The sequence below is a fragment of the Cyanistes caeruleus genome, chromosome 3 (assembly GCF_971803275.1).
Source record: "Cyanistes caeruleus chromosome 3, bCyaCae1.hap1.1, whole genome shotgun sequence".
NCBI lineage: Eukaryota > Metazoa > Chordata > Aves > Passeriformes > Paridae > Cyanistes > Cyanistes caeruleus.
In genome coordinates, this window is record NC_141703.1 from 110,522,359 (window position 1) to 110,538,998 (window position 16,640).

General features: G+C 38.1%; 1 protein-coding gene across 8 annotated transcripts in view; it reads right to left on the reverse strand.

The window, feature by feature from the left end:
• Positions 1-9,196: 9,196 nt before the first annotated feature.
• Positions 9,197-16,640, reverse strand: part of EPHA6 (EPH receptor A6) — a 371,203-nt gene continuing 363,759 nt past the window's right edge. For all 8 annotated transcript variants that reach the window (XM_086884184.1, XM_086884183.1, XM_086884182.1 and 5 more), the window contains 3 exons: positions 15,236-15,429; positions 12,735-12,884; positions 9,197-9,808 (listed from right to left, as the gene is read on the reverse strand). In XM_086884184.1, the coding sequence (XP_086740310.1) occupies positions 9,694-9,808; positions 12,735-12,884; positions 15,236-15,429 (459 nt within the window). In that variant the 3' untranslated portion in view covers positions 9,197-9,693. The remainder of the gene's footprint in view (positions 9,809-12,734; positions 12,885-15,235; positions 15,430-16,640) is intronic.

Consider the following 16,640-nt stretch of genomic DNA (forward strand, 5'->3'; position numbering starts at 1 on the left):
TGCTAATAAATATCTTAATAAACAGGCTTACCCCATCTGTAAGACCTGATAATGCCTCTTAGGAAATCATAGAAAAATAAAATACAATAATAATCAATAACTTGTACTTTGTACAAAAATCTCATTATGTTGCTCAGCAGGTAGTTTTGCCAAACCCCATATTCTTTCTGCAAAGAGATGGCATATGTGATGAAACTCACCTTAAAAACACTCTAATGTTGAGAGCTGAGCATTCTATTACACTATTAACTTGTAGGCATGCCAGCACATGAAAATTTACATGAAACATCATAGTATCATAGGAATAGAATCATAATAATAAAGAAAAGAAGATAACACCACTTTTCAGTAAATAATAACAACTTCACGTCTAATGTAAATTCCCTTTGGGACTGCAAATCAGTAGGATAAGCTTTTTATTCCATGGATATTCCTACAGTACCGTTATAAACAGGCAAAACCAAAATGCAGTGGGACGTGTATGGGAGATATATTAGGTGAAGAAAAGTAATTCTGAGGAGTGAGGCAGTCCCAGGGGGAAGCATCGACACTGGCTGTGCAATGTTCAGTCTCCCAGAACGAGCGGCTCCAGCGCCACGCGAGCTCAGACCGATGGAGGTGGAACCCAGAGCCTCTGGTACTGCAGCACCAGGGCAGCTCTGCTGGGAGATTGCTGCTGAAGACTGAGCCACAGGTAGTTGTCATTATTCAAACATGCCTTGGTTAAAGAAGCAATGGCAAAACAAACCTTAGCAGGGGTCTTTAAAGAAAAGGTGGGTTTCAGACTACTGGTAAGGATATGAGATCTGTGCTGAGGCCATGGTTTCATTTTGTAAAATAATTTGCGAGTATTATGATTATACCATTGCTTTTGAAGCCATCTACCTCTGAAGTTTTGACATGGCTGCTTAAATATATAATCTAAAGTGTCTGTCATCAAATATTTATTCATATATACACATACATTGATACATTTTATGGCTATGCTAGAACAGCAAACTATGAAGAGCAGTCATATTTAGTTTTGTACAATCTAATTTCACAGAAGAGACAGAGATTAAAACCCCTTTTAATTCAGATACATTTAAAACCAACACACAGAAATAGATAGAGGCTATCCTGAGAAAACATACCAACCACATTATCTTCCAAAAGTAAATCAAAGCTAATGTTTGGAAGGTAGTAAAATATTTGTTTTGTATTTTTTTTCTGAAAGTTGAAGTAGTTTTTTTTTTAAAAAAAAAGTGATGACAAAATTCAACCTGTTAATTCCAACTAGATCAATGAATGTTGCTTTGCTAGAAAATAAGCTATTGCCTTTCAGTAAACCGGGTTTCACATGATATTCTACAGATTTTTTTTTTTTCTTGCTAAACTGCAGGTGCAATCCTGAGAAGTGCAAAGAAGTTCCCAAAGTCAGTAGGATTTATACCACACCAGAGAAGAATGAGCCCTTTTTACATCTCTGGCTTTTCAGTCACGGCAGTGCTGTATGTGATGTAACTGATACCACCAGAGAGTGTTGATATTGGCCTCAAAAGCAGCAGATGGAAGGCTCTAGGTAAGAGCAACAAACACTGAATCCCATCACCAGAGTGAACAAAGAAACAGCTTTTCCTACTTTTAGTGTGAAATAGACCTCTCAACCTTAGAGAAGTTGGGAGAAGAAATTTCTGCAGAAGAAATGGTAGTAAAAATGCTACACTGCCAGTTCAAAGCTCACTGTTTCTTGGGGAGAGGCAGATAGAGAATCATGTCCATGAAGCTGTAAAATGCTTACAGGTTTCATTATTAGGAATCTTGGAGTGGGATGGTTTTCTTCAGATAGGGAATTAGTGAAAGAATCAATAAATGGAACCACTAAGAGGGCATTTGTTATTTTGTTTGCTATTGTGCCATTCATTAACTGGCAAATCTGAAAACTTAGACTGCAGTGCACCAGAAGTATGAAGCAGCTTGTTCAAAGAGGCAAATCATCAGCCAGAACTTGTATTGCATCCTGATTTATGCTTAGGAAAGAAGAAAGATAGAAAAGTCCTATTTGTTTTGGAGGTTCTGTTTGTTTGATGGGGCTGGTGAATTTAAATCCAGAAGTTCGGGAAATTATCTGGGGGAAAAAACCCCACAAACCCAGACCATTTCTGCCAGCTACCCTATGAGATGTGTAGGTCATTTAGGTTACTAATTCCAAAGTCAGAGTTGACCTCCCATTCCAGAGAAAACAACAAACATGGCAGCACCCAACTTTTGTACCTTGTATTTTACCATGTTGAAGGTAACCACAGCCTACTTGACCACATCCCTGAGGTAGCAGCCTTGTCTTTTAGGCTCAGTGCACTCTCCCTATCAAATGAGACTATCTGTTTCAGGAAAGTCTGTAGAAACCTTTGATTTAAAATGTGTTTCACTCACTTGACCTCTTCTTATGGATACAACTGACTTTGGATCATGCCCTGAGGGACTAACCTACATCTCAACCTGAAATGCTTCAACAGAGCAATTAAAACCAGCAAAAACTTTTAGCAATCATTTGAACAACAAGACAGCTTGTGTCCCAGTAAGTGGTGGTTCTCTAACAACAAATGAAGCATAACAGTAGTGGGATGCAGGAAAGGAAAGTCTGATTGCAGAGCTGGAGCCTACCTACAGAGTATACAGACATTGGGCTTCATCCCACTGCCATGGAAGTCAGTAACAAACACTGAGGAACTTAGATCACAGCAAAACTATTGCCTGTTGACACAGAAACTTTTAATTCCTCACAGTCACATCACTCTCCCAGGAATTAATCAAGATGTTCATTAAATCATTCAGCAGGATTTGGAAATACCGGGTGTTTTAGGGCAGAACTTACCCAAGACAAAAATAGAACTTCCCAAATTGACAATTTGTGACTAAAATAATCTACAGATTTGGAACACTGGCTGCACTTTGTTTTTTTCAGCCAATCCTATTGTACACACAGAGACTGTGATGGTAAATTATACACCTTAGACCACCCAGCTTCTTAAAGAAAAAAAAAAATAATCCTATTATGCTTTTCCTTTTTCCTCTCAATAATTTTCAGTCAAAGACCATTCTGAATGAGAGAAAACTGAAAACTCAGTTTCTAAGCCAGTATTAACTGGAGGCTTCTACATTTTATTATTTATTTAGGTTCCTCTCAAGAAAGTCAGTATATAGCTATAAGAACAATTAGTAATTCAGATTTTTTTTTTTTTCTGCTGGACTTTCCAGTATAAATTATGACAACTGTACCTTTTTTTTTTTTTGTCTTGCATTGGATCCTATAAGATCAGAAAATAGATCTTTTTTAAAAAAAATCTTCCTGTCACTCAGAGCATGATGTGGTGATGATACTATGAAAATAGTCCCTAGACTGTTTCCTTGGGCACTTTTTTCATCATCCACAACCAGAAATGAGTACTTGGGTTCCAAAGCAGGTTTCTCCAAAACCTGATTTTCCAGATTCTAGATTCAAGGTTACTTTCTCCAGAGTCCCTTGACATCCCATAGTTCAGAATGCAGAGATCTGGATTTCTCTTTGCTTTGTGGATTTTCAGTCTCAGGGTTTTGGCTTACCTACCACTCAACATACGTGCTGCTGCTGACCAGCTCTTTACTGAAGTGTCAGAAATGAAGATAATAAGGCAATAATAAGGCAAAATATGTTATCTCATGCTGTATGACAGATATTTTATAGGAATTTTAATTTTTGATTATACCTAACTCTAGTCCCATTTCAAATCAGCCTTTTTATATGAATTAAGCTGCACAGACTCAGAACTGTTTACAGATTCAGGAGTTTCTGAGGCTTCACCGAGATGTGTGCAGAACTAGTTAAAGTTCTCAGATAGATACCGGTAAAAATTTTGGGCAGGAACAAAGTAGAACAGATGTGAAAACTTTAATTACTTTGAGACTGATCTTTTTAATTCTATTGTTTCCCCATATCTTCACTTCACTGTCAGAACTTGCATTTTTTATTGCAGTTTAATTATTCAGGTATGAAAATATCAGATAATATGCTAAACCTTTCTGGAAGAGATAGGTACTTGGGAAATCTCTTCTTCCAGGAAAGGAAAGTAAGATACACTCCTGCAGGATATTTAAAGAAATAGACACACAAAATAGATTTCACTGAACTCTTGTTACATTATTTCACATATAAAATATGGAAATATAGTTTAATCCATTTTTTAATCTTATGTTTTTCGTCAACCATTGTTGTTAGTTTTCCCTTCTAAAATTCAGCATATCTTTTTATACTATATGTTGGCATATTCCTTACCCATATTCCATTGAAAATTTCCCTCATTTTAACCTCCTAGTTGTCTATAAATGGCCATTTAAAAGAAAATAATTTATATATTCTGTCAACATCTTTGGTGATTTCAGCAGAGGAACTGAAAACTCTTTATAGCACGGATTCCATCTTCCTAGTTCTGCTGGCTCATGGGCACCTTGCTTCCCTGTTGGGATCTCTAATTTCTACACTAACTAGATGAATGCAAGAGAATTAGCAGGAAGGGGTTGGGTGAGGTGGCAGCAGAGGGGTGAGCAGGCAGCTTTCTCCGAGCCAGTTTGAAAATGTTTTTTTTTACCAGTGCAGGAAAAGAGAGGCTGTCTATTTCCAGCTAACAAGCCAAGGAATTTTGGGAAGAATTATACACACACAGTACATGCCACTAAGAATTTTAAAAGCCTATGGAGCAAATAAACCCCATTGGTAGTTGGTAATAGGTAATCAATTCTGTAGGTTTGAAAAATCTGATATTATGATATACATTCTATTTACAATTCTTTATGTACATATAGACATAAATTTTATAACCACCACATGTTCACCATATCCTGCTCCATAATCTGAGGAATTGCATACAACACTCATGGATGAACAGTGTGCACTGCTAAATGCAGGATGTGATGGGGGAAAATTTTGTCAGCTGCAAGTACCTGGCACTGTCTTATGCAACTCGGGTTTTTGTCAGAGCTCCTTGGCACAGTATGGACAGTTCTTCCCTTTTTACATTATTGTAGGTTTTAGGGAGGTTTTTTTTTTTCCTTTTCAGAGCTGATTCATTTGTCTCCCCAGGAGATTTCAAGATCATTGTCCTACTAAGAGTTAGCCCAGCCCAACACATCTTTCCCTCACTCTGAAAAAATAATTATAGTACAATTACATAAAAAAAAAATTATCTCTGTCATTTATTCAGGAAAGATTCATTACAATTGGTGAACAAGAGTATTCTGGAAGAAAACTGTTTAACGAAACACAGAGTTCTTCAACCATGTGCAAATGCCACAAGAGTCTCTACCTTTAGCACTTTTCCTGGAAGATGCAATGGAAGACAGACTTTTTAAAATTATTTTAACTCAAGAAATGTTGGACTGGATTAGAGGCAAGTCCTGCTTTCCACTCTCTGAATGAATATTCCAAGACAGAGTAAGCCCATGGCAGGGTAGTTACGGGTGCCCTTGTTCCTAAGAGAATTCTGAGCTGCCTGAATGTGTCCCATAGAACCACTCCATCAGCTGAGGTAAAACAGTTCAATAAATTCTGCAGTTTATAACAGGGCCAGCTGGAAATGAGGGACTGCTCTTCAATACAAGGTCAAGAATGCTCTGTGCTGCTTTACCTTGGTAGCTGATGTGGTCCCATGGGGTCATTCTGACATGGAAATTGCTCTGGGTAATGCAGTCTCACTAGGTACCTCCATAGTCCCAGCTATTCCTCATGGTAAATCTCATCTGATTCTGGATAAAGGGGGTCTGTTTGTTACTTATGACCCAACTTTGGATCCTGTAGGAATATGCACTGAAAAATAAATTAATGAAGCCCTGTGTAAGGCTCATGATATAAAAAATGGCAAATAGATAGTCAGTCTTAAGTGATGTAAGAATCAAAGTACTGCAGTTTATGAGTTCTGTGTCAGAATAATACAAGTATTGCCTAATACAATACTGGGCACAGAATGTTTGTCCAGAACAACTAATTTATTTGAAGTTATTGTTGAGTGCACTATTTGCAAGTAAAGGATTGCTTTTTGCTCTCTGATGTCCTGAAGCATGGCATGTTTCTAAGCTTTTATTGGACAGACACTGGCTTTAAGTACATGAGAAACAAAAAGGGTGAATTTTGTTCGAGAAAAATTTAAATGATGTGGCTCAATTCTCTTCTTTTCACCTCATGGAATCTCATTGTTTCTCAGTAATTCCCATGTCCAAACACCTCATGAGTAAATTCTGCTAAACCTCCTGCTGTGCCTTGTTCAGTTTTAACACCATGAACATCATGAACAAGACCCTCTCTGTTTCACAGGTTCAACAAAATGACTGGATACAAATAAGACATGAGATTCATCTGACCAAGCACAGATGCCGGAATGGATGAGCTATCACTGAATGCAGAGAAACAGGTAAGAATTTCTTTATGACATTCACATTATAACACCTTTTTTTTTGTTGTTGCTTGCATATCACACACACTTAATTTTGTGAACTTTCAGAGGGTACTTTTAGTCATAAAGCACTCTGTAATGTGGGCCAGATTCTCAAAAACAGCCTATTAAATTTGCTTAAATTTGTCAAACTCCAGCAGCACACTGTAATATGCAGGATAATTAGAGCTGATTTTCTCCTGAAGAAAGAATTTCCTGTGATAAAGAAAGTTACTCTCATTTCACAAATACACAAATACATTTGTGGCCTGTACAGAAGTAAGCTCACATGTGAAAAAAAAAAACCTGTTAGGGTTTTTTTTTGTTTTGTTTTTAAATTAAAAATATGAAAAAATCCCCAAACTAAAGCAAGAATAGACTAGGAATCAGCACAAGAGCAAGTAAAACATTTCAAAAAATGGGAAAATATAAATTTCATCAAGATAACTATTAAGTGTCATACTGCACCACAACAACAGAAAAACAAGCTGTATAAACCCACAAAATCCTGGATTTACAATGTTATTAACAAATGTGCTCAGGGAATCCCTTGTTCTTTCCTTTCTGGTTACCAACACTCTTGAATATATAAAAAATATATCTGATTAATAAATGTTTTACTTTTGCTATACTCTTTTCTATTGAAAAAATATTTTCAGTAGTGTGATAAATTTAGAAATTAATTTTCATGAAATATATCCAGGTTGTGTGCATGTAACAATGTCAATTCTGCATCCTCACTAGCAGGAACAAAAAAACTGGCAAAAGACAATCTAAAAGTGCACATACATGGTTTGGGTCAGCTATGAATGACTTTGAAACCCCATTAACAAATAACAGACTCATACCTCCTCAGTAATGGATTTAATTGTGAGAAAGGCTCGTTCTGCAGATGTCCTGCTGTTGGCCATGGAAGCAACCATAGGCAAAACAGATAATAAAATGATGAAGCAAAATCCATTTTTAAATTACTCTGTGGTGTGTTAGTAATTTTAGAAAAGGCTTCAGGTAAGTATGGTTTCCTTTCTGTAACAGCACCTCCACCAAAAAAATTATTCAGATGTGGAATTTAGGCAGAATTTTTCAAGTGACAGTCACAGAAAAGAACAAATGTTTTTTTTCCTCACTGAAGGGCTGTGATCTTGTAAAACTCAAGTCTTTACTAGACTTATAGACTGATGAGTTCATTTGGAATGGTCCTGCTGACAAAATTACCTTTGGAGCTACAATAGGACTGAAGCTACCCTTCTTCAAACAAGCTCATCAAATTGTCATTGTAGAACACCAGTGACTCCTGATCTTTAGATAACTTACTCCTCAGTTACATCTGCCCTTTTTTTTTTTAAGGAAAGATTTACTTAGTGTGTTAGTGTTATCTCACCAAAATTAATGCAGTTATTCCAACATAAATTGACAACAGTGAATCAGGCCTCATGTGTCTTACTCTGTGATCTGGTTGGAAGCATAATCTTTTCTGAGTTGCTTTCTGATTTTCATTCCTTGTCACTCATATGCAATGGCAGCCTTTTCTGAGACTTAGGAAATACCTTGTGATTTACAAACTGTAAATGAAGCGGTAAATACCATTATGATTACACAAAGCAGTTAGTTCCTTTTGATATACACATAGATTATACTTATTACCCAAATGCACGTTTTAACAGAAGAGCTGTAATGCTTGAGCATATTGGAATGCCACAGAACTCAAAAATACCCTCCAAGCGACACAGGCATGAAGAGAAGCGTCTGCACAGGGTTACGTGTGACATGCGCTGTAGATCTGCGTGGGGTTCCCACCGCACGCGGCCATGCGGTCCTGCCTCTGCTCCCAGGAGTGCATATCCCATGCAAAAGTTTGGAAAAATAGCCCAGCACGTCTGTGTCAGTTGTCTGAACAACACATGGAAGCTGGAAGTCTTAGAGAGGTACAAATATTATGTTAGGCCTTTGCTGACATTTTCTTGCATGTAAATATGGCTATTGAAGGGTTCTAAAGGTAATACCTCGGGTGTCCTTTAGAGATCTGTGCTAAATGAAGATCTGGCCTGGAATGACCAGAGCTCCATTTCAGCAGAGTTTGCATTTCAATTTCTAAAAGCAGTTAGAAGTAGACTCAAGGCAACATGTTACCACACTGCTGTCCTGCATCTCCTTTTCTGCCCTCGTGCAAGATCACTGCATCCTGCAGCCCGTAACTTCCAGCAGCAGTGGGGCCGTACCGCTGCCCTCGGCTGGAGGAGGATATGGCCAGCCTGCTCCCACGGGAATGATCCCAACACCCCACCCGTGGCTGGCCCTCTGAGCTCTGCTGCTGCTGCTGCTGGAGATGATTCCCTACCCAACAGCAGAGACCTGCATGTTTGAAACAGAAAGCTTTTCTGAAATCTGTGTGTCCACAACAGAGCTGACAACTGTGTTTTACATGTGGTCATGGGAACGATACAACCAGTTTTCCAGTAGTAGAAGCAAATGCTGAGTATTACATTAAAAAAAAAAAAGGTTGTAGGGTGGTGAGGAATCCCAAGGATAAACAAGTTTTCCAACCTAATCTAAAATTTAAAGCATAAAAAGTGTCGAGTGCTAAAGTAATTGAAAATCATGAACCTTCCTTAAGATTTCAAACAGATTACTCTCACTATGCTTCCAATTATCCACACAATGAAAACTCTCTACATAAAATCATCAGTAATTTCTGCAAACAATACTAATGTTTTGAGGCACCAGCTTACCAGCATTCAAACTATTAGAAAGTAATATAATGATAGGACACATACATTTGGATTTAATTAAGAGATAAAATAAATATTTATGTTAAACTTCTTTTTGATTGCACATTTGGTGTTGGAAGTTACATGGTCACAGAACATGAAAGAAGTCAAATACTTTTTGATCTACCAGCAAATTCTAAATACATCGATAAAGAAGCCACACCAGGCCAAATAGATTACTGCTTTCAAGTCAGTCTATGAAAGTTTCCCAAATACTGTTATACAAAGTTACACATCCATGCTGAGTTATTCATCAATGTGTAGCAAGAGTCTTGCAGTAGGCCAGGATTTTATTGGCAGAGAACTGGTGAAGGAGCTGTGCAGTGTGATTAAAAATTCCGGTTTGGAAGCATTAACATAGAAGTACTTGTATAGTCTGAACTGGAGACTGCAGTTCTTGAAGTTGGGAAGAGCAGGAGGGAAGAATGAGAATATTTTTCCATTTTAGAAATGCTGAGGCACAAAACACAGTTGTTCTATTACTTTCATACATGAAATCCTTTCTCTTGTATGTGCATCATGTGTAACCGCAAAGTCTGTAAACTGCTGACTATTCGTCTCTGGTGTCCAATGAGTGCAACTCCAATTCTTCTAATGTCACTGCAAGATAAAAAGTTTCATCTTGGGTGCAAATATAATAAAGCCTCTGGTGCACAAAAGAATATAATTATATGATGACTTCTCCAGGACAGTTTACCTTCCTGGCCACAGCCTATAAGAAAGCTGAAAATTCAATTTTTCTGTATCTGTCAATTTCAATTTTTTAAAAAGCAGTAATTTAAGAAAAACAATGTAATAAAAAATGTATTTAGAGCACTGGGGCTTCCGATACTAATCAATTAGTATTAATCTTCAATTAATCTTTCCAAATCTCAAGGACTAATCAGAGAAGTGAGTTCTAATAGCCCATTTTTAGTAATGTGATTGTAGCAACTGTTTCCCACTCATACTTGAAAAGGATTGGGGCTTATACACTCAGTATTGCACTTCTGAGGCAGAAATAGAGGTTGAACTTCTGATGATTTGCAGAATGGTAGTGAGGTATGGAGAGATGGTCTAAAGATCAATTTAGCAGTGATTGTTCCAGACTGACCCTGATTTCCCTCCCAGTTCCCCTTCATCTCATCTAGCCCTGAGCCCCAGAGTGGGCAGCTCTTGTCACTCACTGGGCTCGACTCTTTGGCAGGAATGAAGTCAACAGCCACCACAGTTCAGCACAATCCACCAGCTTAGTTTTCCTATAAACATGCTCAGCTGCAAGATCTGAGGAAGATCACAGAGGTGCTGAGGACTGGAAACTTCAGATATGCCAGGTTTGTCAATTATGCAAACCCCACACTGGGATATACACAGATATTGCCTGTTTATCCTTAAAAACTGTGATGATACAACCAGTAAAGGAGTTCATGGGATAAGGCATGGCCACCCTGCATTTCAGATGTGCAGTTTCAGATGTCTGCCTCTGGATCCTCCAGCTGAGGAACCACTGGGGAGCTTGCAACTACTACGTGCTTAGGCTTAACATTCTCACAGGGCACGACACACAGCACTTGAGGTCAGCAAAAATACTGAGCATCTGAGAAGCTAAAAGGAGTCAGTGTAAAGAATAAAGCTTTACAGTGGAGAGTGTTCTTAGAAATGCAAGACTGATGCTTAGCATTTATCAAGGAAGGCCTGATAAAGCACAGAAAGAAGCCATCAGGTCTTGTGCAACACAAATTATTTGAAGAGAGAGGGCATCTTTCAAAAAGTTGAAATGGTATCTAAACAAAGTAGAAAGGATGCTAATCTTAGATTAGCTGCAAAAGCACAGTAAGGCAGACTAGAAAGGAACTTGAGGAACAAACAGAAAAGAAAAAAACCCCTCCAACAAATTAAAAAAAAAAGTAACTTATAATAAATCTTTATGTAAACTCACTGGGTACAAGAAGCCTGCCATAAAATGTATAGAGTCTAATGATGATTTGAGCATAAAAGAGCACTGAAAGAGTGGCCATTGTTGGAAGACTTAACCATTTGAGTTGACATCTACTGTGGAAGAAATTGAAATGACTTCCATGCCAGATTCTTTCTGGGGGACTTGCCACTTCTGTCTGAAGTGACTGCAGGAGAGGTTATAGGACAAACTGAAAAACAAGCAACAACCCATGTCCAGACAAGATTATATTTAGGCAAATGTTTCAAAAGAAAGTGAAGATGGAATAAGGGATTTACTATCAGGGTTGTGAGAGGGGGAGTTACCAGCTGTGCTCTACATGTTAAAAGAATTTCTTGGTGCCTGTAGTATGGAGCCAGACAAAATGTTTCCAGGAAAGATCTGGGGAACCACAGACCCGTGAGTCTGTGATCATTACAGGGCATAAGAGAAACTACAGGAAAGTACAAAATTACTGGATGCTTGGATAAATTAGTTACTTGAGTCACCATGGCTTTTGCAAATAAAAGTTCTGCTTTATAGAATTGTTTCCAATGGATGGAGATGATCCATTTGATACACCTCACTTGGATTTCCAAAAGCTTTAGAGAAGATTCCTCACAAAAGCTTTATAAAGTAAATGAGGAGCAACTTCTGTGTAATACAGGGTGTAACATAATACATAGCATAATGTGGTCTTTGCATGACTAAATAACTGGTTTAAAGATAGGAGTTTGCAGTAAATTGTCAGTTTTACATTTACATTTACAGTGTAGTTATTGATATAAATCTACAGGGACCTCTGCTGGGATAATGTTGAACATTATTGTTCAACAAATCAGTAAAAGGTCTGGGAAAACAGATGAGCAAGAGGTGAAAAACTCAGCTGGTGAGGCTGAACTGTTCAAGGTAGGAAGAGAAAGGGGCAGCTGTGCAGAGTTTTGGAAGGATCTCCCAAGACTAAGTGACTATGCCATACTGCAGCAGATGGAATTCATTGTAGGTGAATATGAAGTGATGCACGTGGGAGAAAATCAGTCCTAATTTTACATGTAAAATTCCTCAATCTTAACTGACAGCTACCATTAATACAGGCAGTCCTAGTGTCAAATAAAAGATTGGGAATTCATGGGAAGGCAATAGAGAACAAAACAGAACCCATCCTCATGCTACCACATGAAAGCATAGTTTGCCCAAACACTTCTATATTGAGTGCAGGGTTTGCATTAAAAAAAACCAACAGGATGGTGTCAGAGATTGTTGGAACAACTTCCTTATCAGGATTGATAAGGACTTGATGATATTCATAGCAAACTAAGAAAATATTTTTGCCACTGATTTCAGTGGTCTAGATCAGAACTGATTCCCCCAGAAACATGCTCATCCCTGGCCTTTGGTTGTGTTTGGTATTCTCTCAGAGTGGATCAGTTCTAGGTCTATTCATCATACATTTCTCTTGTGTTGCTTTGGTAAATAACTGTATTTGTCCTTTGTTAGCTGAGGGAGGAAAGGAAATGAAAGCACTGTTCCATACTCCACAATATTTGTGTGTCTGCAGCCTCCAAATTCAGATTAATTAGTCATTGTAGGGGTAATAGATTATGTACTTACTCAATATTCATTCTTGAAACCATATCCAAAGTTGTGAAACCTGCTGCCATGAAGTTATTTTTATACTGACCCATTTTTATGGAATCCAGCCAGTCACTGACTGAAACAAACAAAGGATATTCTGGAACTTCACCAGGTGAATCTGGCATTCTGTAAACAAACAAAAAATAAAAATAAAAATAATAAATAAAAGCAAAGGTTACCAAGCAATAGAAAATATGACACCAAATTTACCCTGGTAGTCATAGCTTTTACTAAAAGGCAGAAGGAATGAGAGAGGAGTCAGAGCTGTAAAGGTCAGACCTTAATTGAGGATCTCTTTAACCTGTTGTCTAAAACTTATAAATCACATCAGTCTGCCAAGTTGCACTACTTAAACAATACATTTTATTAAAGAACTGCAGCTCAGTAACACACTGAGGAAAAGGCCTCTCCCAGTGCTCTTAGTTTTATTTCACAGAATGTTTTCTAGCAGATTGACGTGTTCAGGATTATAATAATTTGTTGATACAGTACTCAATGTAGAGGACAACAAAAAATTAGCACAAGATGCAATTAAAAAAATTAAACCACCATGAGATGATTTTTACATTTATCTACAACCACCCCCACCCCAGATTGCTCCTCACTGTGATACCATTATGCTACAGGAACACTTTGATTACAGTACTCAAAAGCTAAAACGCACCCTAAAAGAGGCAGAAAGAATAAAATGTGATATCTTTGCTTTTACATAGAATTACACAGAGTAGCAAACAAAATTGAAGGAGCTAATTTAGTCACGTATCTTTTTGAGCTCTTTCCCCTAATATTATCACAATTGAAACAGAAAGATGGGAAGAAAGGAAAAAAAAAAAAGATTGTAATTTTGGGGCATTGATTTCCAGTCTTCTGTTGTGTGCCACACTTGGGAGGGCTCACAACTTCCACTGGCTTTATGCATTTTGTGTAGAGAAACTGTATGAAGAAAATGCAGAAAATGCACACTGCTGTTTGTAAAAGTTTTATGGCAGTTTTTAGGAGAAAGACACAATTCATTGAAAATGAAAATTTAGACAGCAAAAGCCAACCAACATCTACTGATGGAACATGACTCAATGTGTAACGTAGGAAGCCACACAGCCTCATGTCTTAATGTACAAGTTTCACCCACACATATTCAAATGCAGTAAGAACAGTGATTTTAATTCATATTATCAAAATGATAGAGGGAGAAGCTGAAGGACAGGAGAACACTACTAAGTACAAACTGTAATTAAAGACCTACCATGGTCCTTTCCCATCTGAATTACTCTATGATTCTATAGAAGAAGGTTACCCAACAACTGCAACAAGCATTCTCAAATGAATGGAAAAACCTTTCCCAAGCAGGTGAAGTCAATCACAGTTCAATAAAGCCTAAATTTTTTTAGACCGTAAATTAAGATTTAAAATTAAAAGAGAGAAAAAACCCATTACTCTGATGCTAAATAAAATGATCCAGGTACAAACAGCAAGTCATATATATATATATCTATATGCATATACACATAGAGGACACTAACTCTAGGGAATTGATATTTAATCCCCCAAGTCTGCCCAGTCTGTGTTGATGAAATGGCTGTAGCCCTCACTCCAGGTTTTCCTACCAACTTCTCCATTCAGCCTTTCCCACAGCAAGGTACCAGCTCAATTTTGCCTCATTGCTCAGCCCTTCTCAAAAACATTTAAAGGTTCTCAGCAAGCCCCACTAAGGGCTTGAGAGCCCCTTACAAGCCCAGGGCGTCTCCATGAAAACACCTTTATCTTAAGGTGACTCTCAGTGACTGAAGGGAGTGATGCCACCTGTACCTTTGCAGATGATATGCAGGGACAGCTTGGATCAGCAAGCCTACAAATACTGACAAATTCTTCCACTACAGCCTTGCTTATCCTATGGCTGTGTTCATTTTTGAAATTTTATTAATGAAAAAAACCAAGCAAACAACCTGAGCAACACTATCAAGAATTTGTTGTGGGATGGTAACAGCAAAATCTCTTATTTTGTCACTGCTGCCATTCTGCTGCAGACAAATAAAGATTTAGCAAGCTAAGACACAGCTACTTTCTGCAGGATATTACTCCAAGGCAGTTCAGAAATTGTTTGAACACTGTCAGATGGAGAGACAGGCTGTTGAATGAGAAAAAAATACAGAGAGAAAACAAGCACATAGGAAAAAAACACACACACACAAAAAAAGTGATTCACAAAGATTAAGGATAGATAGTGCACAAACAGAACACAGAGAAAAATAATAATAAAAAAGCCTAATATAACCTGCATGGTTTGAGGGAAAAACCTCCCTTGAACAACAGTGTATTGACAATAAAGTAAATGTAAAAGAGGCTCAAAATTATTTGAGCCTGCATGACATTATGAACTCAGAACTTTATGTGGTTTAGGGCATTAAGTAGGGGTGAGAGAACCACAATGACAGCCACTCTGTGTTATGAAAAAAATAAAATACCAAAAGGAGTCTTACACAAGTACATCCTCCACTAGGGTGTGAAGGGTGCTGGGATTGCGGATCAGCTTGTCCAGGAAGCTGACAATGTCACTGAACTTGGGACGGTGGTTCCTCTCCTTCTGCCAGCAGTGAAGCATGAGCTGGTGAAGAGAAGCTGGGCAGCCCATGGGAGCTGGAAGCCTGTAGCCCTCTTCAATGGACAGTATAACCTACAGATACACAATGGGTACAGTTACCAGGCGTTAAATGCTGAAAGGATGGTGTCAGACCAGGGATGATTAGTTATCAATAGCACAGCCACCCTCACTTCATTTGGGGAATCAGGACTGAAAGGGGGTGTGACCAGTGGAGACAGGAAATATTTTGTAGGCATATTTTTAGGGTCACTGGTCATCCTCTTCAAACAGCTAAGAAAGCAGGAGGGGAATAAAACTCACCAATACCACCATCATTTTCATCCACTTCAGGGGGCCACAAACTCACCTGGTGTGGCCACTGCATCCCACCATGCTCTAATATTTGCATTCACAGTGTTTGTGTGTAGCAATACCCCAATGCAACCAAGAACCACAAATACACATTGTGGCACTTGACAAATGTACTTGGTATTCACGTGTTTCTGCTGATCATTAGAGTGTGATTAATTCTGGCAATGTCCCCCACACCAAGTTACAGCAATGTTGTTTTGCAAGTCTCCCTCAGAAACCTGGATGTCTGAGATGTTTATAACTAAACAAAAGTTCATAAAATTATGGTATTACCCTAAAGTGAGTGAGACCTTCAGGTTCAGCAGATACAGAAAAGGTGTTTGGTAAGGATTCAGAAAGAAACAAGTCTGCTGCCATAGATTAATTACATGTATGAAAAATTAGTTGATCACAGTTGAAGGAGAGCTTATTTTTAGTAACATGGGTAGAAAAAAACATTGTTTGAAAAGAAGAGCAGCAGCCTGGCTTGATAGGAAGCAAAAGTAAGTAAGGTCCATGGAAAGCTTCATGGATTCATAACAGCTTACATGGATTCATCCTATGTAGGATTTAAAAAAGACAAGGAAAGGTCCTGCAGTGAGTGGTGGTGACAGTGGGGATGATGTTACAAATTACAGAGTCAGGATTTTTTTTTTTGTTTAAAATTTAATGCAAAACTAATCAGTGATTGATCAGAAATGAAACTAGAAAAAAGTCCAGCCTTACCACACATGCATAACCCTCCCCCATAAAAATCCAGCCAGTGCTGGATTTCTAATGTTTTCTAATGTACAAAGGATTGCACACAATATTTACAGCCACACTGTGCACTTAGGAGGAACACACCTGCTGCATTGATACCCTCTGTGCTGCAAGGAGACATTTGTCATTTTCACACAGATGTACGGACATGCTGCCGACATATTAATGCAGCTGGAAGGGGTTACATTAAA